We start from the raw sequence: 25279 nt of genomic DNA, 5'->3' as shown, positions 1-25279 counted from the left end.
GGAGGAAGGCACAAGGTTTGAGTTTGATCTCTCTCTCCTGTATTTCCCTTACACTGACTGTGAGGGAGACTCTGCGGCTTAGGAAACTCTCAGTTCTGCAAAATGTCTTGATGCTAATATCTGAAAAGAAAGGCTTTGTGCTAATATCTGAAATGCTAAAATTATTCTTTTTTTTGGTTTAAGAACTGGTCCATGTTCAAAAACTATTTTGAGCATTGTGATACTAGTTATGGGAATATTTTTGGATAATGCTGTATATGTAGAGCTTAGTTTGTGTCCATTTGCTATATTTTCAAGTGTCATTGTCATGACACCATAGCAAGGCTGCTCACAATCATCTTTGAAAGGTTGTGGCCATCAGGAGAGGTGCCTGAGGACTGGAAAAAAGCAAATGTCACTCTGGTCTTCCAAAAGGGCAAGAAGGAGGACCCAGGGAACTACCAGCTAGCCAGACTCACCTCAGTTCCTGGAAAGATGATGGAGCACCTCATTCTGGAGGCCATCTCTATCCACATGGAGGAAAAGAAGGTGATCAGGAGTAGTCAGCATGGATTCACTAAAGGTAAATCATGCTTGACCAACCTGATTGCCTTCTACAATGAGACAACTACTTGGATGGATGAGGGGAGAGAAGAGGATATTGTCTGCATTGACTTAGCAAGGCTTTTGACACTTGTCTCTCACAACATCCTCATAGGCAAACTCAGGAAGTGTGGACTGGATGAGTAGACAGTGAGGTGAATTAAGAACTTGCTGAAGAGCAGATCCCAGAGGGTCATAATGTGTGGCACAAGGTCTAGTTGGAGGTCTGTCACTAGTGGGGTCCCTGAAGTTCAGTACTGGGTCCAGTATTGTTTAACTTGCTCATCAGTGACTTGGATGAAGGGACAGATACCTCCTCAGCAGGTTCACTGCCAACACAAAGCTGGAAGAAGTGAACGATACCCCAGAGGGTTGCACAGCCCTTCAAAAGAACCTTAATGGGTTGGAGAGATGGGCAGAGAAGAACTGTCTGAATTTCAAAAAAGGTAAATGCAGGGTCCTGCACCTGGGGAGGAATAACCCTATGCAACAGTACAGTCTGACAGCTGACCTGCTGGAAAACAGCTCTGCTTAGAAGGACCTGGGAGTCCTGGGGGACAACAAGCTGTCCATGAACCAGCACTGTTTCCTTGTGGACAGTGGTATCTTGGGGTGCATTAGGTCTTCCTAATTGTCAGATCGCGAGGGAGGTGATCCTGGCCATCTACTCAGCCCAGGTGAGGCCACATTTGGTTTAATGTCCACTTCTGGGCTCCGTAGTACAACAGAGATGTGAAGCTCCTGGGGCAGTTGCAGTGAAGGGCAGTGAAGATGATTAAGGCACTGGAGCATCTCTCTTATGAGTGTAGGCTGAGGGAACTGGGCCTATTTAGTCTCAAGAAGAGATGACTGAAAGAGGACCTAATCAGTGTCTGTAAGTATCTGAAGGGAAGATGTCAAGGGAATGGACCAGGTTCTGCTCGGTGGTGCAGAACAATGGGACAGGAGGCAACGGGCAGAAACTGGTGCACAGCAAGTTCCACCTGAATCTGAGGAAGAAGTTCTTTACTATGCAGGTGACTGAGCACTGGAACAGATTGCCCAGAGAGGTTGTGGAGTGTCCCTCACTGGAGAGATTCCGGTACCATCTGGATGTAATTGTGTACAATGTGGTCTGGGATGACCCTGCTTGAGCAGGGAGGTTGGACCAGATGACCCACTTTGGTCCCTTCCAACTTTACCCATTCTGTGATTCTGTGAAATGCCTGATAACATCTCACTGATAGAAAAAAGCGGTGTGTGTAAATCAGCTAATGTTCAAATTCCTCCTCCAGAAAAACTGGTCTTAATCAGCTTTAACCTGTGAAACTGAGATGAAGGATCTCTGACTACTTCTTTATGGGAACACCTTGACAAAATATAGCCCTTCTCACCCGCTTTCTCTCATCTGTAGCTGTAATTTTTGTGTCTGTTTGCTGAGGATGCTTACAGAAACAGAAATGTTCATTAGTGGGATCTCGGGAGGCTGTCCTATCCCGTCTACCACTCAAAGCAGGTCTGTTGCCTGCACTCACTCAGGATCCCCATGGCTTTCTCTGAGGCTTGGAAACGGGCAGGGTTGGAGAACTGAGGGCCTCTTTGGCCCCTGTACCAGTGCTGCCATCTCCTTCCTTTTGCAGCCTTTTCCTGAATGCCCACCTTCAACATTCATATGAGTTGCATGGTATTGCATTCCCTGTGCTGTCTCATAAATGAAACTGTTTGAACAGGGTCGGCAGTGAGTGAATGTATCTAATGGGTCTTTCATTAGCCTCTTAAAGATGTGTATCTTGGGGTTGTGTAATTGTATGTGACTGCAACTCCTGGATTTTCACTCACTTTTAACAAATAATTTTTTTTTTAATTTAACAATTCATGTCTACAAAATGGTTTTGACATTTTTAAGCAAAGATGATGAAAGTGGTTTGTGGAGGAGGAAGAAAAGCTAACTACTTCATTTTGTAAAACAAAGCCAGACTAACCAAATGTATTACCTCTAAAAAGTCCCTGCTGCCTCTCTGCATTTGTTGGATATTAAATTGCAAACTTTAACATAGAAATAACCCTCACTGAGGAGAGCTGTTTTTGAGTTTTCCACTAAGGCACTGGTTTTGATTGAAATAAGAGACTGAAAATTCACATAGGGTATAGGAATAATATAATTTGCTCCCATTTTCTTCTTAAGACAGATGGTAAAGGAAGGATCTCTGTTGGCTGTATTTCTCTGCCATACATACTAGAGAGGAGAGGAGAGGTTCAGAGAGGAGAGGTTCGGAGAGGAGAGGTTCGGAGAGGAGAGGTTCGGAGAGGTTCGGAGAGGTTCGGAGAGGTTTGGAGAGGAGAGGTTCGGAGAGGAGAGGTTCGGAGAGGTTCGGAGAGGTTCGGAGAGGTTCGGAGAGGTTCGGTTCGGAGAGGTTCGGAGAGGAGAGGTTCGGAGAGGAGAGGTTCGGAGAGGAGAGGTTCGGAGAGGAGAGGAGAGGTTCGGAGAGGTTCGGTTCGGAGAGGTTCGGAGAGGAGAGGAGAGGTTCGGAGAGGTTCGGTTCGGAGAGGTTCGGAGAGGAGAGGAGAGGTTCGGAGAGGAGAGGTTCGGTTCGGAGAGGTTCGGAGAGGAGAGGAGAGGTTCGGAGAGGAGAGGTTCGGTTCAGAGAGGTTCGGAGAGGAGAGGAGAGGTTCGGAGAGGAGAGGTTCGGAGAGGAGAGGTTCGGAGAGGAGAGGTTCGGAGAGGAGAGGAGAGGAGAGGAGAGGAGAGGAGAGGAGAGGAGAGGAGAGGAGAGGAGAGGAGAGGAGAGGTTCGGAGAGGAGAGGTTCGGAGAGGAGAGGTTCGGAGAGGAGAGGTTCGGAGAGGAGAGGAGAGGAGAGGTTCGGAGAGGAGAGGAGAGGAGAGGAGAGGAGAGGAGAGGAGAGGAGAGGAGAGGAGAGGAGAGGAGAGGAGAGGAGAGGAGAGGAGAGGAGAGGAGAGGAGAGGAGAGGAGAGGAGAGGAGAGGAGAGGAGAGGAGAGGAGAGGAGAGGAGAGGAGAGAGGGGAGGGGAGGGGAGGGGAGGGGAGGGGAGGGGAGAGGAGGGGAGGGGAGGGGAGGGGAGGGGAGGGGAGGGGAGGGGAGCGGAGGGGAGGGGAGGGGAGGGGAGGGGAGGGGAGGGGAGGGGAGGGGAGGGGAGGGGAGGGGAGGGGAGGGGAGGGGAGGGGAGGGGAGGAGAGGAGAGAGGAGAGGAGAGGAGAGAGGAGAGAGGAGAGGAGAGGAGAGGAGAGGAGAGAGGAGAGGAGAGAGGAGAGGAGAGAGGAGAGGAGAGAGGAGAGGAGAGGAATCTGCGTTCCCAGAAGAACCTATGACTGCACATGCCCTTGCCTCTTTCACACAATGTGTCCTGTGAAGCAGAGCAGGAATGATTTGTATTTAATAGGAATGTATGAGTTGTCCAAATTTTTTTGTGAAAAAAAGGTTAGCCAGCTCATCACAAGCATTTCATGTGAAGCATCAGGGTATTTGGCAGGACCGGAACGTGGTGAGTAAGACAAAATGTGCAAGATGTCATAGCAATCCCTGCCAATCCAAAGGATGGAGTTTTTCATGCAAAACTTTGTGCACCTTGGTGGCCCAGCACCAAAACAAGCTCAGTGTCTGGGCTTGGGGATTGACAGGGTAGGTGTTATTTTGGAGTGGAAGCTGATATTCTTTGGATCTAAAACATGGCTACTCAAAGTCCACTTGAAAGCTTTAAATCCCTTGTGAAAAATAGATGGAGAGCACTAAATGCATTCCATATTTGTTTGACAGATGAAATATGATCAGGGAGGCCATGGTGCAGTGTCTCATAAGATGAGTACAAGAGAAAACAATACAACTTCTAGTCATAAAAATATCTTTTTCTAATTGCTTTGTAGGTGGTCTTTGAGGCTTTGCACAATCTGGAGCCTCGTGGATATGTTGTCGGATGGATCATTGCCATCAGTTTGCTGGTGGGAATTCTCATCTTCCTATTGCTTGCTGTGCTCTTATGGAAGGTAAGGCAACAGATGCGACATAAGCACCAAAGCTAGTCCCAGAAAAAAACCTTAAATTTATCCTTGTATTTTTAACATCTATTTGCTTTAGGAACTGAATAATTAGTCAGTAAAAACAATTTCATATACAAACTTTCATGAGGGACAGGGAGGGATTCATGATGTACAGAAGAAGTGAAAAAGTGGGGGTTTTTAGAACCTGGTTATTAAAAGTTGAAACTTTTGATACCATTTCAGGACAACAGAGTGTCCCTCTTAGAAATCTGCTGTTATATTTCTCTTAGGTACTTCGCATTTCTATGGTTTTCTGATGACTGAGGCTCACTGATTTCAGCAGGATTTCCTGAAAATTGTGTCAACTTTGCTTGACCAGCAAAAAAATTGGGTGCATGTCTAGGAAAAATCAGATGGTAGCTACTGTTTTCCAGAGGTAGATGCCCTGGGGAGAGGAGTTTCCAGCAGTAAATGCTTCACATCCTTCACACAAGGAGTTCCAGATCAGTTAGTTACCAGAGGAAGAAGCACCTGGACCTGTTAAAAGACAGCCTTCCCACTGTCTCTTATAGGATACAGCTCTTTTACCCCAGACACTGTTACAGGGTAAAAGTGGGCTGATCCTGATAGTTGGCAGCAGCCATCTTGTGTGGTAAATATGAAGGGGAAGGAACTTCAAGTGTTTTAATTCCTCAGTTCCCTGCTACCAATCCATAAACTTAAAAGACCACAGTCAAGGTCAGGGACTGCCTTTGAGGGAAGTAAATCTCAAATGCACACATGGGAACATGTCCAGCACTATTTTGCTTCCCATGGCAAACGTCCAGCAGTCTGACTCACACTGTTTAGCAGCACGTGTACTGCAGGCTCTGCTAGCCGGCTATGTTGGGACTGGAGGTCACAGGCCCAGTGTGCTGCAAAAGGACATATCGCTGCAGGTCATCAGGCTGTAAAATGGATTTACAAACCTGGGCCAAAAACTAGCCATGCAATTCTTATTATAGATTATATAGTTGTGTGTATAGTTGCGTTATGGATTATAAAGCTACTTCATATAATATATAAATTTTATATGAGTTATAGATTTAAAGTATTTTTAAAGTCAGTTTTGAAGATTTTTAAGCATATACTGGCCAGGTTAAAATTGACTGTGCTTTCCATTTCAAAAACAATGTTTGACCACAGTCTAGAATATCTCATAACTTCTGTTTTTCTGGCATCTAGGAAATGCTTTTGCTTTCTGTGGCAGAAAGAGTTAAAGGAAAAAAAAAGTCAGTGAAATTAAGAAGGGAGAATAACCATGAGAATGGAAAAATGTGAGATTGGAAGAGACCCAGGGTTTATGTCTCAATGACACAATTTGAAAAAGGAGTTACTGCTGCTGATTTCATATGGCTCATTTCCTGTCATAAGAAGGCATGTTTGAAAATGTGCAAGATAAGAAGAATATCACCTTTCACTGTGAGTCTCCAGGAGAAACTCGCGCAAGTTCAATTCTTAGTCTCTACTAGAGTTAATACAGTCCTTTGCTTCCTGGGTTAATCTTGAGACTTGAGCTCTTTTAAATTTTATAGAGATCATTCAGTGAAGAAGCTGCCATTTTGTTGAATGAAAGCTTTGAGAAATTTTGAGAGATTCCAAGTAACAGTAACTATTCCAAGCAACTAACACCAGGTTTACATAGCCCTTTTTGCATGCAGATGTGCTGAGGTGAAGAAAGGTGAGATGCCTTGGTCAGAGTCTGTGTTAGAGATAAGTCAGGCTTTGCCAGCTGTACTCCAGTGCTTTATCCATAGAGTTGCATGATTAGTAAAGGATTCAATAATTTAGGATTTTGTTGTAGAGAAAAGTGATTAAAATTGTGTAGCTGCTAGTATCAGGTGGTGATTGGTCAAAGGACTCAATAATCTTGGAGGTCTTTTTCAGCTATAATGATTCTATGATTGTATATATATGTGCGTGTGTGTGTATGTGCATATGTGTATATAGATGTGTGTATATATATATGTATATATGTGCATATATATGTATGTATATATGTATACATGTATTCCTCCCCTACGTTGAAATCCAAAGAGGTTTTGTGCCATAATTTTATGTCCCTATGCACCTCAGGGGAGAGGGGATGGGTTTTTTTTTTTAAAAAATCAGTTTTATTTCATTGCAGCATTGATAGAGAAACCTGTTGAAACTGAGTGGCAATTTCATATCTTTGATGCAAGTTGTTGTGCCTATTCAGAGTTCACATGCTTCTTCTTTTCTGTACATGTAATTCCAAGATCCCTACCTGTAGGAACTACATAGCCCATACCTGTCCTGTCTGTCCATAAAATCTGCAAAAACTGTGACTTGGTTTATGTTCTCTGAAATTCTTCTTTCTGTAGTCCTCATTGCATTTTGTACAGTTTTTCTGATAACTTTTCAATTTTATTGGTTTTGTTACCCACTTACCTAGTTGCTTTAAGTGAGTTGTTACTTGCTATCTTGTGTAGGCTTCTCAGGGTACTACTCTTTTGATACAGATGCTAGGTTCAGTAGGCCTAGAATTAGGCTTTTTCAATATTATCCTGTTATAAAAATGCAGATAATTAACTTCTGTGATTCAAGACCAAACCTATACTATCTCCCAAACATAGATAGATCTTCTTTATGGATAACATCTAGGAAACCTTGAGGAGGGAATGGGACAATGAAAGTGATTGTACAAATAATTAGGTTTTCACCAGGCAGAAGTTGTGTGGATCATTTGAAGTCTGTTTATTTTCTTCTTATTTCTCGCTTTCTGAACCAAAGCAAGTATCACAAAATGTTTGTAGACCCTTGGCTTACCAAGAGCAAAAGGGTTTGTATTCCTGCCACAGTGACTCAAATGTTGGGTTTTTTACAGTAGATTGATAGGTTTACAGTAGGTTGGTTTGCTGTGCTTTTTGAATTCTGACTGAATGTTACAGGAAGATTGAGTTTGTCATCTTTTATTTTTCTCACACAAGTAAATGGTTAATGCTGCTGTTATAACCAAAACACTGCATTCACCAGTGAGTTTGCCAGCTGCCATGTAATATTTGTTCACTACTCTCAAGATAGGCAATATTTCAGTGGTGGTATGTGTCCAGTACGTGTAAAATGCCTTTGTTATCTTTCTTGATGTAATGAGCTATGTAAATGTGTAACAATAATATTGTGGCTGAGTGTTCTCTCCAGTCTCAGTGTCCTCAAAATGAGAGCTGTGCATGGCAGGGTACTCTGAGAACACCACAGCCATTGCAGTTGTGTTGCTCTTATTCTGGCACTCTGTGAACAAATGTAATCCACTGGCATGTGGTTCAGAACGTCTTTCAGAAAAGAGGAAAGATAGCCATCATTTTCAGGAGTCCAAACCAGTAAAAGAATACATATGTAGACTGAAAAATTGCAAATACGTACCTAAGGTTCCAAGGCTCCCCACTGCTGGAACACAACATATGTATTTATTGGAATTCATTAGCATCCCTCAAACCCAAATGCCAATAACAGAGCAAATGTGACTTACCTAGTCTGAATTCTGTTTTTAGGCTTGGTTTCACAATGAGAAATGGTGTATTATAACTTACACCAGCCATAGCTGTTTCCTTCTGATTTGACTAATGCATGAAAGTGACTTATTTTGATAATTATGGACATGGTACAACTTTCATTCAAATATTTTTGGCAGATCAAATATATCAAAATATGATTTTAAAGCTACTTTTTATTGATTCCAAAAATAGTCTTTAATGTTTAGTCTTGGGTTTTCAAACAAAGCCAGAAATATTTCAGTAGTGTTTCTTTTTTTATTTGGAGAGGAAATGGAATATATGGATCAAGATATGTTTTAAATTAATTATGCTTATAGGAATGATATCTCTAATTACTGTCCTATTCCCTGGTGAGATTCAGTTTTTTTCCAGACATATCTGCAGTAGACATTATGTTCTTTGAGAGCAATAATCAGAGATGAACTTTGGATGATGGCTGTGTTCATTCTGTGAATTTAAAAAATAAACTACATAGTAAAATTTTACAACGGGAAAAAAATCTTTATTTGGAAATAGTCATAAGTTTTAATGTTGGCCAATTTGCTTTTTAATTACACTTATAAATATACTGATAACAGCTGTCTTGCAAGTTACTGTACACAGTCACCCCACTGCAAGAAGTTCAGGCTTTGATTAAACTCAAGTTACCAGAACTCAGCACTGAAAGATCTTTATAAGTTCAGTCGCTATGGAAGAATTTGATTCCTAGCAGCTGTATCTGATCCCAGTGTATTGCGATTGATGAACATTGTTATGGCAGAGAAGAATTAGCAATGTACTCAAAATTGTGCTTAACTTTTAGCTTACTTTCATCTAGCCTGGCTAACTGACTTGAGATATTACTGCTGGTACCTGGGGTGAAGATCTGTAGTCCTCCACAGATTTTAGAAGTAAATTTATTTCACATGCTGTAGTACTGAAACACGCATAGTTTTTAAACACACATTTTATTAGACAATTACTTTGTAATGTTGAAATAATAAGAAAAACTGTTTTGCTAAGAACAGCCAGTCAATTCATAAACTTAGCTAAAGCAAACATTAGATAAACTATTATTTTAACTAAATACTCTATGACTATCTCAAAGGCCAAATGTTAAAAACCAGTCATTAAGGCTAGGTACCTCAAAATAGAAGAACAATTCAGACTGGCAGGATGCATGGAAAAGATGCATTTAGGTTTGCGAAACAGATAACTGCACACAGCAAGGGACACCAGTACAGAAAATCTGATTTAGTACTTTTTTATTTTTTAATTAATATAACATACGTTGCCATTGTCACTGATGCTAGAGTGTCAGCCCATTAATGAACAATTTGTTCCTCTAACCAATTCTTGTGTAACTTTTCTCACAGGAGTTGTTCAGTTGGCTTCAATGGAGCTACTTGCTTATGTGGTGAATAGAGCTGGTAGTTCTGGTGTTTACCCTTGGAATATCTTTACTATGTAGGTATCGTCTAGGTTGCATCAGACAAGATTCATTCATCTAGCCTTTGATTCATTTGTGGATACATAATATCTTTTGTTAAGGACTTAGTATGTACAGTACTTCAGAAATGAATGCTTGTAGAGGAGAACTAATCTTTGAGCAAGCTGCTGAACTTCTCTTTGTCTCAGTTCCCCAACTGCATAAGTGTATATATCATTGTGTATATTGTATGTGTGTACAGCCATTTGTGGAATGGTGATGTTTGAATCATATTTATTTATTTTCTTGTACTTGTTTCACTGAGCAAATGAGGACCTACATTACAAGACAGTTAAGGGGTTTGCCTCTCAAAAAGTCAATGAAAGACTGAATAATTAAACCAGACCTCTGGAGCTCTCATGAGCTTATCTTAGCCACACTATCATCCTTCCTCCTAAATACACATTTTCTCCTTTAACTCCTTTACAAACACACCTTTACATCACAGTGGGACCCAGAATTGGCAGTTTGCCAATTCTTGGTGGAAAAGCTGATAGACAAAGCAGTTTGTGACACCTATGTACTGTGGCAAGTGTCCTTTAATTGGGAGAAAGAACATAGTGCATCATCTTGGAACTGGTAGTTTGCGAGGATTATCCAGGACCACACAAACCCAAGTGTTTTTACCCACCTTCTCAACAGTAGTGAGTTGCACTTAATAACCAGTAATCTAAACCTGCATGGGGAAATGTTCCATGCTTCTAATCTCAGCAGCACTGCTTTGCAGAGATTGGGGATGTTGTTGCTCTGCCAACTGGTGGCATTTAATGGGGTGAGGTTTCTGGCCCTGCTTTGACCCATGATTAGCTGCATATTTTTCTAGCTGTAGTACTGTTTATGTGAAGGCAGAAGTACCGAAGGAGTATGGACCCAAAAAAGGTGAGGAGATTAATTCTCTGTAAGTTAATTCTTTATGAAGTGCCATGAGGTGAATGGCTTGAGACTTCTGCCTAGATTAGCAATGTGGCATTAAAAGATTTGTGATGTAAATACATACTGTTCAGCAGGTATGACTGGATAGTGGTTACAGTAGATAAAGAAACTGTATGCTAGAGGAAAGACAGCTTGTGACTAAGGCACTGAACCTTAAGGTATGTTGTCAAAGCCTAGTTACATGGGAGATTTCTTCAGTGGTTCTTACATTTTGTTTCATTTTTTAGTTACCCCTCTAACAGTGCTTTACTCCCTTTTCTTTTTACTTGTTGGTTTGTACTGTGATTGGTAACCTTGTCAGCATAAGCATACTGTTAAAAATAAATACTTTCTATGTTCAGCTTAACACCTCAGTATGCACTGGAGAAACTTAATTAAAAATAGTACAAAAACTCACAAAAGTCTCTGATATAGTCTTGGATCCTGTTTGAATGTTTTTGTTCACAAACCTCTATTCCTAGCTCAGTGATAGTCTTGAAACATTGCTGTAAATCAATACATAATGCTGTTTTACAGCAGTACGTAACTGTTTCTTAATGAATCATATTAAAAAAAACCTAAACATTCTTCTTCAATCTGCATTTCAAACTATTTATCTTTTTATTTGATTGGGAGAATAAGCCCTGTTGGATTATGAATTATAAAAATGTTTTAGAAATTTATCCAATGATGACTATAACAAAAGCAGTGATATTGCTTGCCCTCTGATCAGCTTTGTTTTTTTCCCAACTGCAAATTAAATTTTATTTTGTAATCTCATCACTCTTCAAGCATATTTATAATTGGCACCCTAAAGAAATAGCCACAGAACCACACTGCAGGAAATGTTAGGTAAGTGTTTATACTTCTGGAGTTTAGAAAAATATAAGGTCCAGTAATTCACAAAGTAGCACAAAGTAGCAGCAAAAAAAAAAAAAAAAGATAATTTACTGTGATGTTAATTCACTTAAATGACTTTTGACTGAAGTTTTCAGTTTGTGTGAGTACAGGAAGAATGTAATTCTATGTGAGTGTTGTTAGATATGACTTATCTGTGATTTTTAAGGGATTTAAACCTGGCATGACAGCTAAAGGGAGTTGTCTGTGCTAGAGACTTTAAATACTCACGTTTGAATACAGGACTTGACAGTGCTTCGCATGGCAAGAAATCCCTTCACTATAACAGGTGTAATTCCTCATTCCAGACCAACACAGATTTTCTGTTGCTTTATTGTTCAGTTTTGCCAGAAACATATTTTCTGCTCAGCATACACTGTAGATGGCAGTAAGGTCATGCTAGAAAAGGGTACATGGGCTGGAATAAGTAAATTAAAGGAAGTGTGTAAAACCTATGGATGGTTTCAGGTTTTGAAGTGACAAACACTATCCAGTCCTTTCTGAAGATGCTTCAAGTAAATATTAGAGCTCCTATAAGTAGGTGGCTTAGAGTCAAAACCTGAAGAACCTCCAGTTATTCTAGCCCATCTACCCTTTTCTCATTTTCTGCATTGTCTTTACTGGCTGATGCCTCTTCTTCCATTATAACCCTTCAGCTTCCCACAGTGCTCTCTCCTTGCTTCCTGCAAATACTTTCTGTTGCCCTTCCTCTCATGAGTGCCTTCCCTAGGCAGAAGTTTACTGATCAAAGTATTTTCCTCAGTCCTTTACTTGGATGTAGTTGTGTGAACTCACAGACTGCCTGATGGGGTCACAGCTCTTTACATGGGTATTCCTTTGCTCTGTACATACATCTGTATCTGTACACACATGCATATATCTGTATATATAGAAAGCAAAGTTTGGGAGAAATGAACAATATTAGAGACTCATTACCATGAAACGTGTTGGAGACCATCGGCCCACTGTAAACACCCATTCTACAAATGAGATCACAGCAATGCTCCTGTTAAAACTGAGGATCTCTTTTCCTCTTCCTTGCTCAAAATTCAGGACTCAATCCCAGCAGTGCTATCCTCACTGTGTTTTCTCAGTTCCCTTAATGGCTTTGCATTAGCCATGGAAAAGAGATCTTCTGGTGTTCCTTCAGCTCCAGTGATAAAAGAGCCAATATGTGCTCAGCCTCATGTTGTATCAGTTCTTCTGCTTTGGTCCAAATGTCTGCCTCCTTATTACCTCTCACTCTATCCTAAATTCACTTTTCTCTCCAGCTTGCTACTGGTATTAATCAGCCCTCACCGTACAGGTTAATATTGGTATCATTTTTAATGAAATTATTAATTGTAAGGAGACGGATATGCAGGTTGTATGCAGTCTTGCGAGACAATGACTGTGTTGTGATTTCTTCATGGCCCTTATCAAAAAAATCCCTCTCTGGTGATGATAGGGATTATATCACATTAAATGGAAATATGCATTAAAGACTACGGAACAGTATCGCATAACAAAGCACATCCTTGTCTTTCAAGGATGGGAAATTTATCTAATCCCTGACCACTATTTCTAAAAATGTTAAAAAAAATAATCCTTAAAGTTCAGTTTCTCTTTTTGCCTGCACTTAACTCCTCTACATAATTTTAGAGTATTCACATCATTTACAACAAGTAAACATAATTCTTTTTAATGGGGTCACCTCTAGATGTAGGAATTCATGCTTTATTAATATTTACTATGGTTTTCAGCTCACTTTTTATCCCTGCTGAAAAGTTATACAAAAGCACTGTGTATTCAGTGAAAAAATAGTAAAATACCAAAATGCTCATAAACAACTTTTAAAGACAATTCCTGAAGCAGATGTTCAGTAACAGACATTTTTTATGAAAATAACAGTGGGAAGGAGTTTGGGTTTGTTTGTTTGGCCCTCAAGGAAATTAAAAAGCCTTTCTATAATTTTGATTATAACTTCAAGAGAAAGTTTTATTATATCAAGGATGTGTTTGCATGAAGGATGGAAACCTTAAGGGTTTAAAACCTGTTTTTAAAACTAGAAATTAAACTTCTCTTGTTAATCTAAGGAAGCAAAGTCCTGTGGCAGTTTTCTAATGAAAAACATGTAGGTCTGTTATAAAAACTGATAATACAAAAAATGGCATCCGCTTTTGCAACACATCTGCTCCCTGAGCATATATAAGTAATAGCAGCAGATTCCTCTGAATAAGTAAGTACCTATGATTAATCCTAGTGGGGCAGAACAACAGAGAAGTATTAGGCTCTTACATTTTTTTTTTCCATTATCAATATAATAATTCACTTCAATTTTAGACTGAAAATCTAGAGAAACTTCAGCTATTTGCTTCAAGCCTCATTGAGCTGAATTCTGTTGGCATTAATGGTGAACTTTCACTGGGATTTTATGGTGGTGCTATCTTGAGGATGTCTTCTAAAAATAAATCCTTTGCGCTAGTATAGCTTGTAGGTTCAAGTACAAAAATTACTAATAAGGATTTTTTTCTGTGAAAGAAAGAATTTGATCTGATGTCTAGAGTAAGTTTGAAGGATGGGGAACTAGAAAAACTCCTCTTTAATTTTCTCTTCTTGAATCCTTGCAGATAGTGCTCTGAAAGATGCTAGGAAGTGAGGGAGACGTGGCCCTCTGAAATTCAACAGTGTCACTTTTTTGAGGTGATTTTTCAGAACAGGACCACAACTATCCCTGCATTTGCATGTACATAGCAACAGATAAAGCTTTGCTTCTGACAGATGGGAACGATACTACATTCACAGTCTGTGCACAAGAATTTCTATGAACAAATGAGTTTTAAGGTCTAATTTCAGTTATTAAAGGGGGCTTCCAGAAGGTCATGGGACCTTCGTAACCTCAAGGTCATGGACATTTATGTATATGTCTACCTATTGTGCATTTATAACGTGGCTGTAGGTCTTGTGGTTTAAGAATGATATTCTCCAGTTACGCTACCACTGCCTCCACCACACTTCCACCACTTCCTCCACTCGATGGACTGGAAGGAATCCCTTCTCCCTGGAAGAGACTCCCTTCCGCCATCCCTGGGAATGACCTGAGGTGGTATAGTATAACCTCCAGGTCCTAGCCACACCCCCTCCTGACCACTGCAAAAATTAAACCTGTCCTTTTGCTGCCTTTATTGGCTGCTCCTGTATGGGGCAGAGAATCTCTCCAAAAACTGGACCATTTTCTCCCCCATTTCATGCCACTCATGGCTATCAATCCTTGAGGCAGATCTCTGAATGACCTTCCTAAAGGAAAGAAATTACCTTCTCTTTCTTGACTCTAAACATGGTGTGGACTGCACTGAGGAATCCTGGCAGTCTTGGCAACAAGAACATGCTTTCCTTAACATTCAAGTGAATTTCAAAACTTCTGAAAGCTGTTGTAACAGGCCTGAAGGAGGAAAAAGGGGTGAAAAGCTAGGGAAAATCACCCTCCCCTGTTCTCCTGCAGACTGGGTATAATTATTGATGGACTCCCAAAGGTAGCACCCGAGGTAAGGGTAGGAGAGTGACACTGAATACACATCCCAAATGACCCTCATTGTCCTTGACTTTATCATGTCATAAGCTGATATCAGACAGTACAATGACAGAGCAATCCTGATCCCCCTCCCTGCTCTGAAAAAGAGCACCATGAGGAGCACGTAGGGGAATATATACAGGGTTAGGTACCCCACCCACATGAACAGACCAAGCAGTATTGTGACCAGTGGCTCTGTACCTAATACAACAAATGCTTAGATCAAATTTGTTTTCAACCCACTCTGGGCAGATCTGTTATTTTCTTAACCCTTCAAGCCACACATTGAGTGCCAAAGAAGGCTGTCACGATTTAGGAATGGTGTTCACCAATGTAGTGCTCCCACTAAAACCACGTGTCACTCACTCCTCCCCTCCCATGCAGCAGGCTGAAAAGGAGAATTGGAGGCACAAAAGGTAAAGATCACAGGTTAAGAAAAATTTACTGGAAACAGCAATGAGATAGAAAACGAACAGTAACAGCAGCAAGATTAATAACAAAAGCTCACGAAAGAGAGAGAGTGATTCACCTACAAATGACTCACTGAGGTGACTGCAACCACACCACCCTGACTGCTCTGTCCAGCTTGGAAACAGTGTTACCCCACTGCTCCCTCCAGCTTTCAAACCAGTGCCATCCCATTGCTCTCTCCACCATGCTTACTTGATTTGAAGGAACCCCTGCTCCTTAGAAGAGACTCTCTTCCCCCACCCTCAGCAATGGCATGAGATTGTATAGAATAATCTCCAGGTTTTAGCCATCCCCCCTCCTGGCTACTGCAGAAATTTTCCCTATCTGGGCCAGAATCAGGACAGTAGGTGTGTATGTAATGTACACAAATGCACTCAGCGGGGTACACTTATCTCTAGAATAATGGCATGTCCCAGTGGTCCACAGTTACCAAACAAAGGGGCTTGTTAGACCACGCTGCGTATGTCCTTTGTATAGGAGGCAAGAAGCAGAATGAGAGGATGGTGTGTGCATTCTCATGCTGCTGTGAATTCAGGATGTAGCTGGGGGCACTGGCAAGGACCTGAGCTTTAGGAAACCCTGCTGGAGAAGCAGCATTGGCAGATTGACCATGCTGCCTTTCAGACCCCGGTGAGTTAAAATACACTAGAAGAAAGTGAAAGTTGCTGAAAACTGAAATTAAAAAGTCCAAATTAAGGGAATATTAGTTATGACAAGACGGCACAAAATTTTCCTGCACATAGCCAGTTTGGGAATAAAGGGTGGCAATAACTAGTTCATAAAGGAAGACTAAAACATCATGTTTTACACAGCAGGAGTAGAAAAACAAGTTTAGAGTGGTAGGAGTTACTTAAATATTTCATTATGGTGAACAAAATATTGATTCAGTGATCTCAACAGTGCTAAGTTTGAGGAATGATTCTTGAATGGTTACCAAAGTCTGTTATTAAAATAATTTTTGTTTTTTTGAAAGACTTAAAAAAACCCAGAGATATGAGAAGTTTTCCTCCAAACTGAAATGAAACCCACTTGCATTTCTTAAAGTACAAGGGTTTAGGAAGCAAGAAGATGTGCAAAAGGAATTATCGGTAATGATAGCTGGAATTGAGATGCTGGGACATGGGTAGGTGTACTGTATTCCTCTGATCCCTGTTGTTTTGTGCAGTTGTGGACACTGAGAGCATCATTCATAAAACTCTGTCAGCATTTACTCAGGACCTGAGTGTTACTCTGACTTTAGGTTCAGCTCCAAATTTTGCATTAGTCTTCATTTTAAACCAATAAACCTGTATCTGCCTCTTCTGGTCTGTTTTATTAGGAATACTTTATGAGAATTTTTTTTTAAAGTATGCTTTATGTAAGAGGACCTCTTACCTCTTAGTAGTTCATCTATAAGGAGCAGAGAATTTGTGAAGATTTGGGACCCAGTTTGATCTCGTTTATACTGATGTAAATAAGGAGCTATGATTTCAGATTGGCACTTGGAGGATTAAGTACTAACTCCTGTGCTGTTTTTTTCTGCACACCATTTTCTGTCCTCACACTGACAAATTAAGTTTCAGTTTAATGATATTGTAACTTACCACTGTCATCTCTTCTGATTTGCAGATGGGCTTCTTCCGCCGGAGGTATAAAGAAATTATTGAGGCCGAAAAGAGCAAAAAGGAGAATGAAGATAGTTGGAACTGGGTCCAGAAAAACCAGTGAACTGCCCATGAAAACTAAAGCCCAGTCATGTGACACGTGCTCACTAGCCTATAGGTCCTGCTCTCGTATCTTCCATATGTGGAAGAAGAAATCTTCTCCAGATTTTTCGGAGACCCATTGATGCTGTGTCTTTATCACTCAAAAAAAACTAGGGAACATATCCTGAGGCAACCACTGTAGCCATGTCAGGTGACTGGAGCAATTCATACTTCATTTAAGAGTTGAACTTTGAACTTTGGTAACCAAGCTGCAGTGCAGAGCAATATTTATGAATCCAACTATTTGGTATACCCTCAGGGGAAGACTGTTACCTAAAACTATATTTTATAAATATAAGCTTTTTATATTGAGTATGTCTTTATATTTGTATCAATGTTTTATAATTTCTACTGAATAGTATATAGTTCACTCAAGCACTGATATCTGGCTAAATCTTTGAAAATACATATGTGTATATATAAATTCTATTGTACTTTTAAACTTCAATGCGAGAGAAAAGAGATTTGCAGAGAAAAGTGACTGAAATCCTCATATGCTTAATTCAAAAGGCTTGGTAGTATTGTGTATAGACCATTTAATGGATATAAGCCAAAATCTTTTCATAGTCTCTTTCTTTGAGTTGAACTTGTTGTTTGATTTATAAACTAAAGAACCTAAAGTATTTCACAGTTGTGATAGTTGTGATATTCTGGATCTTGAGTCTGTCCTTTACTGACCTAAATGGGAGAGGATGAAAATGCTTCCTCAGTGATATGTAGCAAGATGTAGGTTGCTTTGGTTCACTGAAGAAGGTATCACAGAATGTTTTCCTTTGGGAATTTTTCTCTTGCAATCTCTAGGATTTTTATAGTAGTCTAGGATTGTACAATTGAGATACCAGAAGGATATAATTGGGCCGACCATTATGGCATTGGTAAATTCCTTGGAATAAAAAAAAATTAAATGGAGCCATATTAATATTAAGAGGGATATTTTTAAAGCTACTGTTCAAGATTGTAATCTGTTGCTATCAAATCAAGTGATAAATTGCTACAAGCTACGAGTATTATGTCTCCTTTGTGAGTTATATACATAAGTCATGAGTTTGTTTATATGATAAATTTAAGAGAGATAAGTAGATGCAAGGGTTAAAATGTTTGGATCTTTGAGTCTCAAGATTCCCTGTCTGGGTGTTCCAAGTACTGAATGCCATCCTTCTTCAACCGTTAAGAAGGAAGTTTAGGCTAGGTGCAGATGTTACTGGATCTCAGATTTCCACTTTGGTTGCTGGTAATTACTTAACTCGTTTGTTGAATTAGAAGAGACCTAGTTGTAATTAATTCAACTGTGTTTCTTTAAAAAGCTCTTGGATTTCTGAATAGAAATAGTGGAATTCTGTAAGACTTGGGTTTAGATTCTACTTGTGTTTTGCACTTTGTGTAAATAAGAATTAAATGTCATGTTGGTATAAAATCCATATAAAGGATATGGTAGAAAGTGAAACCAGGATTGAAAGGTTGCAGGATGTCTTATTCCTTAAGGGTATGATAAAAGAACATTATATCCATTATAGCTTCAAATTTTAAAAACTAAACTCATCCATATTCCTGTTTGCTTTTTACCCCCACTGGCATTAAGTGTCTTCTATTACTACAGTATTGATCAATATTTATTAACTATTAACTATCTGCATGCATTAGGGAAAAAATAGTTTTAAAGTAAATTAAGTTTATTGATTCAACATCTGACAAGAAAAGCTATTGGTCTATTCAGTTATTTTTCTTAAAACAATCATTGGTGACTTGACAGATTCTGTGTAACAAATGATCATTTAAGCCAGAATCCAAGGCGAAGTGCTGTTAAAATCACATGTAGTAGAGCACAGGTTTTTCTTTAGAGTGCAAAAACAAAAGGCTTGTTGCATTTGACTGCACTGTTGTATTATCACAGAGAGATAGGATGGTAAAATGGCTTGGGTTGGAAGGGACATTAAAGATCTAGTTCCAACCCCCCTGCAGGGAAGCCTTTCACTAGATCAGATTGCTCAAAGCCCTATCTAACCCGGCCTTGAGCACTTCCAGAGATGGGACATCTACAACTTCTTTGGGCAACCTGTTCCAGTGCCTCACCATCCTCACAGTAAAGAATTTCCTCCTAATATCTAATCTGAACCTGCCTCTCGCATTAGAAGCTGATGAATTTCTCACAGTATGATATTTCTGACATCAGTTAGTTTTGCTGGTATATTAACTTAATTTGTCTGGGTTTTTCTGTTACAAAATATCTAAGTTGGACAGAAATTGGATATGAGATTGATTCACAGCTATGAATTGAAAAAGAAACTGCTTAAAGTACTTGCTGAAAAAAAAGAGACTGTTTATTAGCTGTATGAACCTGCAGTATCCACCCTTTCTAAAACTGAGCCCCTCAAAAATTCCTAAGAAGTAAATTTGCTGAAAAAATAGCTCAGGGAAAAAGTGAAATTATTTGTGAATTTAACTGAATTTAAAAGTTTCTATCTGAAAAAAAAAGGAGGAAGTTCCCTTTGAAAAGTTGAAATGCTTAATTTCCATTTTTTAAACAGAAACTTATTTTAAAATCTGCCAAAAATATTTCATTACAATATTTTAAAAATACAAATTATTTATTCCTTTGAGACATCTTTTTAAAGTGTATAAAGAAAAGAGTTAAAAAGGGTAAAATACCCATTTAGCATTTATATTTTGTTGGACTTTTTGTTTTGTTTTGTCTCAAGGCAAAAATGTCTCTCTTATTTGCTTAAAGTAAAAAAACAAATAAAAATAAATCCCATTTGACTGAGCCCATACTGGACTTTTTGGATTTCTGACCTGAATTGTCAGAGAATTGATCCAGCTCAAGTCATCCTTTAATGAAAATCTACTTGTTGCCCAGATGAGTGCCATATTCTTGAAATGATCCACAAATTCTTAGTGTCATTACTGTTAGGCCCTCAGGAGATCTGTTGTAAAATAGGGTTTTGGTTTTATATGTATACTCTCCATATTTTTTTCTTTCTTTTTCTTTTTTTTTTTAGTCAAGTTCTATTGTGGCTCTTGTATGCTTTCAGTTAGGATAGTCAGATGTGATAATGAAACATATCAATCCTTCATATTAAAATATTGTAGGTGCACCTTTCCACTCCTTAAAAAGCAGCCAAACAAAAATTCCCACTAATATCAGTTGGTTGCAATCATTTTTTAATCCTAAAATCTTACAAAAAAGTAATATATGTCAAGAATGTGTAGGAAATAACTATGCTATAGATCTGCTGGTTTGGTTGGTGGGGTTTTTTGTTTTGTTTCATTTTAATTATGAAACTGTTATAAATATAATTGTATCAAAATATGGAGACATGGTTACTTTGGAAATTGCTTTTTAGGTTCCCATGTGTCAGCTGCTTGTTAGTTTCTTTGTGATGTTCCAATTCTGCAGCAGCTGAGGGTAGTCATTGTACAAGTTCTCTCCAGTTAATCCATTTTGAGACAATGTCTTTAGTTGTCTTGGACAAGTTAATTGAAAGGTTTGCTAAATTGACATTGCCTTTTTTTTTCCAGTGGGCTCACTTTGCACTAGCTCTAAGCTATTCACGAGAAAGCTTAGAAGTGGGGCAGTAACATTTTCAAATGCATCCTCTGGCATCTGAGAGCTCTGAAGCTTGCAATGTGTCTTCTTATAAATAGTACCAATGAAGTTGGGTTTAGGATAGGAAGAAAACAATCTCAGGAAAATATGATCAAGAAGAAAGGAGGGGGGAATTAAATAAAAAAAATCACTTAATGCAAAGCCTGTGCTTTTGCAACCCCATTTAGTTTCCATGATGACATCAAGAAGATCACAGTCATTTCACAGTTTTGGTGGTCCACAGCATAGTGGGCTTTCACTTCCCAAGAGATGAGAGCATTTGCCACCTTTTACAGCAGTTTCGTGTCCATTTAATTTGAAAACCAAGGGTCTTGGAGGTGAATTTGCATCGATTCTCCCCAAGCAATAACACAGCTAGTGTGCTCTAAGACACTAGAATGCTCTGGTACTTGGCCATTGTAGCTAACAAAAATACCTGCTATTTTTTCTGAATAAACCTAGGTTTTTTCATTTGTGAAGTTATAATGCAGTCAGCAAACTGTAGAAAATATTGGAGCAGACTCTGAGTTGAAGTCATCTCACAGGTTGCTTGGATCATCTGAGAGAAATTATGCCTGATGTGAACCCCAAGCCTGTAAACCACTTAAGCAATCCTTTCACCTCTAAGTGGCAAAGGCATTTGCAATGCCAAGCATAACAGTAAGAACAACCCTATCTACCTTAATACAGGAATGGAAGTGACCCCACATATCAAGTCAGTGATGTGCAGGTAGCCCAGCTTGCTGAAAGCAATAGTTATGCAAAGACTGTCTTTGATAATATTTGACTTCCTTGAATTTCTTCTGTTTGTGGGCACATCAGCAAGACAAGAGGGCATGGTCTCAAGTTGTGCCAGGGGAGGTTTAGGTTAGATATTAGAAAGAATTTCTTTACAGAGAGGGTGATCAGACATTGGAATGGGCTGCCCAGGGAAGTAGTGGATTCTCTGTCCCTGGATATTTTTAAAAAGAGACTGGATGTGGCACTTAGTGCCATGGCCTAGTAACCGCAGTGGTAGTGGATCAAGGGTTGGACTTGATGATCTCGAAGGTCCCTTCCAACCCAGCTGATTCTATGCGCAAGTTTGAAGCATAGGATCTGTGTGGAAGGGGAATTTACGATATTGCTTTCACTAAAGGACTGAGGGAGTCATGGAACTAATTTCTATCCTTTGCCCAGGTTCATCCACTTGCTATAGTTTCTTGAATATAAATGAAAGTAGATTTTGTTCATTTAGTGTACATTGATTAAACTGGCATGAAGACTGTAATTGCTTTTGGAGCTTGGTTTGCATATGCAGTAGAGTACCTGCACATTGTCACTCCTTTTTCTCAGACTGTCACTGCTTATGTATTATAAAATTGTATGTTTCTTTTTGTGATCTTGTGGTTGTAAGACTGTGTCCACTCTTACTGATGTCACCTATATTTAGAAGCTTGTGTTCACCTGTATTCTAATTCACTTGCACTGTTTTGGAAATGTCAAGTTTACAAAAATACAATTTTTTTGAATAAAAAATGGTTGCAAAATTATCCTAATAATATCATTTTGTCAGTTATTGTCCTTGTCCAGCTCAAGTATTTTTCCATTAATTTTCTCCTGTATGTTTGAATTAAATAGTATTAAATTAATTTAATTAAATAGTGTTAATAGTATAATGGAATTAAATGTGTTCGTCTGTGCATGGATAATAAGCATATTTTATCTTAATTCTATGACTTTTAAAATCAAGCTATTTGGAAACTAAGAGTACAACTAGCTTGATTACAGTATTTTAAAATCATGGAAATAAAATAAAGTTAGTGGGAATTATTTATATTTCATCAATATTGCTCTATCACCATCAAATGAAACCCCATGTGATCGTGATACTGGCCTATGATAATAACTGTGTAACTTGACTTCTGTTTCGATCTGTGAATCTGGTTGAAAGTCGAATTATTCAGCTTGTGTATTTTTCCTGCAAGGATTTATATTCCATAGTAGCTGGAATATAGTAGCTAAATAATATATTTGAAAGAATGTTTTCAACTCTGTACATTCCCATGCTTAGCATGTGAAAGGGAGTAGAAGCTGGATATGAGGTTTTACTTCTACTGTTTCAGTGTTCTCCAGCCATACAAAAGAAATCTGTTTCCTCTGCATTAGACTTATCTCTGTATCTAAGAACAGGCTGGGCAGAGTTAGGACCTAACCTATGACTCAGAGCACATTTGTACTGGTGGAAGACCACAGCTTTACATACCACAATTCCAAAGACATTAGGAGAGTTCAAAGTAGATGTGAGTTCTGGCATGTAGACAGCACCCTTCAAAGTAAAAATAAATGTTCTGAGTCAAGAAGGCTTTCTTTGGGGGGAGGAAGTCGGGCAAAAGTGGTAGGAGAATGCTGCTACCAAGAGGAATGCAATGCCCAGCTTGCTTTTGGAGATTAGTGGAAGCCTTAGTGCTGCTGCAGCTAAAATACTAACCAGAGACTTTTGGATGTAGTAACATCTCTTTGTTATCATGCAAGCATGTGTGTGTGTAAGCAGGCGATGCCTGTCCCCTTGTGGGGACAGAGGATTGGTAAGCTAACACTGCTCTGTGGGGCTTGCTCTCCTCTTGTCTTTTTGATGAGCAGAGAACAGCAGTTTGTACGTAACAGGATTTTGTGTGCTACCTTCCCCCAAATGGCCTTTAAGAAACCTCTTAGAACTTCTATGATAAAGTGGCTTTGTTTTAGAAATCAAACCCACAACTTTTAGCAGATTTGTTTCTTCCAGTTTCATCAAGAAAGGAAGAATAAGATCAAAACTAGATCAAAATTCAAGAAAAGTAAGATCATCTTTTACAGTGGAAAAACCAACTCATTTGTTAGCATGCTGCTCAGCCTGGCTCATGTGTAGGATTGGAGCTGGTCTGACATTTTGGCTCTCTATACTGGCCATTGGCCTGTTCTTTGGATTGGACATAACAGAAGTCTCTTTGCTAAATCTTTTCCATTTAGTAGTGAAATACTCCATGAGAAAAATAAGAGACTTTTCCCCATACCTTTTGGGTCTCATGGGGTTCATAGTGACCTGAGTAGTCCTAGGTAAAATGTTTTGATTGGACTACATTTGAGTTCCCATAACATGCTGGATAGTTGAGTCCCAGAAGACCGAAGGGCAGTGTTATGGGAGTCAGTAAAGATACAAAGTAGATTTTAGTGTCCTCTTGCCCGCGTTGGCTTACTACAGGAACTAAAATACAATAGAAGCAGCTATTTTGTGCAGGTTCAAATATAGGAATGGATTTAAGGTCATATGACTTCTTACTACAGCACATCTGAGGTTTCAACATTTCAAATGGCTGCAAATGGAAATTTTATTTGCAAATGGTTTTGACAGAAGTAAAGAACAATAGTGGAGGGATGAATCATCTTAATAAAAGAGCAGTGGAAATTAGTTTTTCATGTCTTGGTCATGCTTTCTTGTAACTGTCCGAAATTATTAATTCACATATTTCTAGTTTGTTTTTTCTTTACGGTTGATGTAGTTAGTGTCATTTTAATGCCTGAACTTCTAGATATGCAATGTTTTAGTAAGTTAACCAGCAGTTCAGCAGCTGTAAAGAATCAGAAATTAATGAAGTAGTGTGGTGGTTTGAAAAACCTTTTCTCTGAGGTAGTAATGGTTTGCCCCACTGATAATACTGGACCAATCAAAAGTCCACACGCGCCCTGTGGAAATTACATACCCACAGAAACGGAAGAGAAGGTGGTGAAGATAGTTTAGAAGGTAGGTAGCTATGATCTGAGCCAGGAGGAAGCAGGGGGCCAGTGAGCCCCTCTGGGGGCCAAGAGCCCCCAGCCCCCAGCTCAGGCTACGGGAGACCCGGTATAGTGTCAAAGCTGGACTGGGTCTCGTAATCAAGAGCTGGAAGAGTTTCCTTACTGTCAGCAGCAGCAGAAGACATTGAAAGTGGCAGTGGAGCAGTCCCGAACAGAGACAACGGTGGCTAAAAGCCAAAAAGATAACCAGTAGCAGCGAGATAACGTGAAGCCGGCTGAAAGACACAGAGATGTTCCTGCAGGAGGGAGACCTGGCAACAAAACAGAGGAAAACTCAACAGGGCTGTTTTGGGGTAAGACTGTATCACTTTCCCAAAACCCAGAGACCTCCTGAAGAGGAAGGGTAGACTTCCAAACCCTTAGGGAGTCCCAAAATGCAGCAGCAGCTAGAGAGAGAGAGAGAAAGGAGCTGAAAAACTCGGAGTCGTCCTGAGAGCTGACCCAGGATGGAATGCAGAGGAGGTGGCTGTGCCCTCTGCTGCTGCTGCTGCTGCTACCATGCTGGCGAGCTGAGACAGAGCAGAGGAGCTCTGGTAAGACTGAACTGAAAGCTGCCTTAAATGCTCTAACCCAAGAGAAGTGAAGGTCTCCAAGGAAAATCCCTCAAAGGCTTGGGCTCAGGGTTGGAATTTCCACAAAGTAAGAACAAAAATCCTGACTGCCATACTTAAATCTGCTACCTTAGAAAAATGAAAGACACTAACCAGTGCCACAAAAAACTGAAATGAAGG

The 25279-nt window shown here is 39.6% G+C and overlaps 1 protein-coding gene across 4 annotated transcripts in view; it reads left to right on the top strand.

Annotated features, from left to right (window-relative positions):
• ITGA9 (integrin subunit alpha 9) overlaps positions 1–22267 on the top strand; it is a 226393-nt gene extending 204126 nt beyond the window's left edge. For 3 of the 4 annotated variants that reach the window (XM_064667569.1, XM_064667551.1, XM_064667536.1), the window contains 2 exons: positions 4442–4561; positions 17016–22267. In XM_064667569.1, coding sequence (XP_064523639.1) covers positions 4442–4561; positions 17016–17114 — 219 coding nt within the window. In that variant the 3' untranslated portion in view covers positions 17115–22267. Of the gene's footprint in view, positions 1–414; positions 563–4441; positions 4562–17015 lie in introns of those variants that run through there. The other variant, XM_064667545.1, reaches the window with a different exon arrangement.
• Positions 22268–25279: the final 3012 nt, after the last annotated feature.

This window comes from Pseudopipra pipra, chromosome 1 (genome assembly GCF_036250125.1).
Source record: "Pseudopipra pipra isolate bDixPip1 chromosome 1, bDixPip1.hap1, whole genome shotgun sequence".
NCBI lineage: Eukaryota > Metazoa > Chordata > Aves > Passeriformes > Pipridae > Pseudopipra > Pseudopipra pipra.
This window is presented reverse-complemented; position numbering and strand designations above follow the sequence as displayed.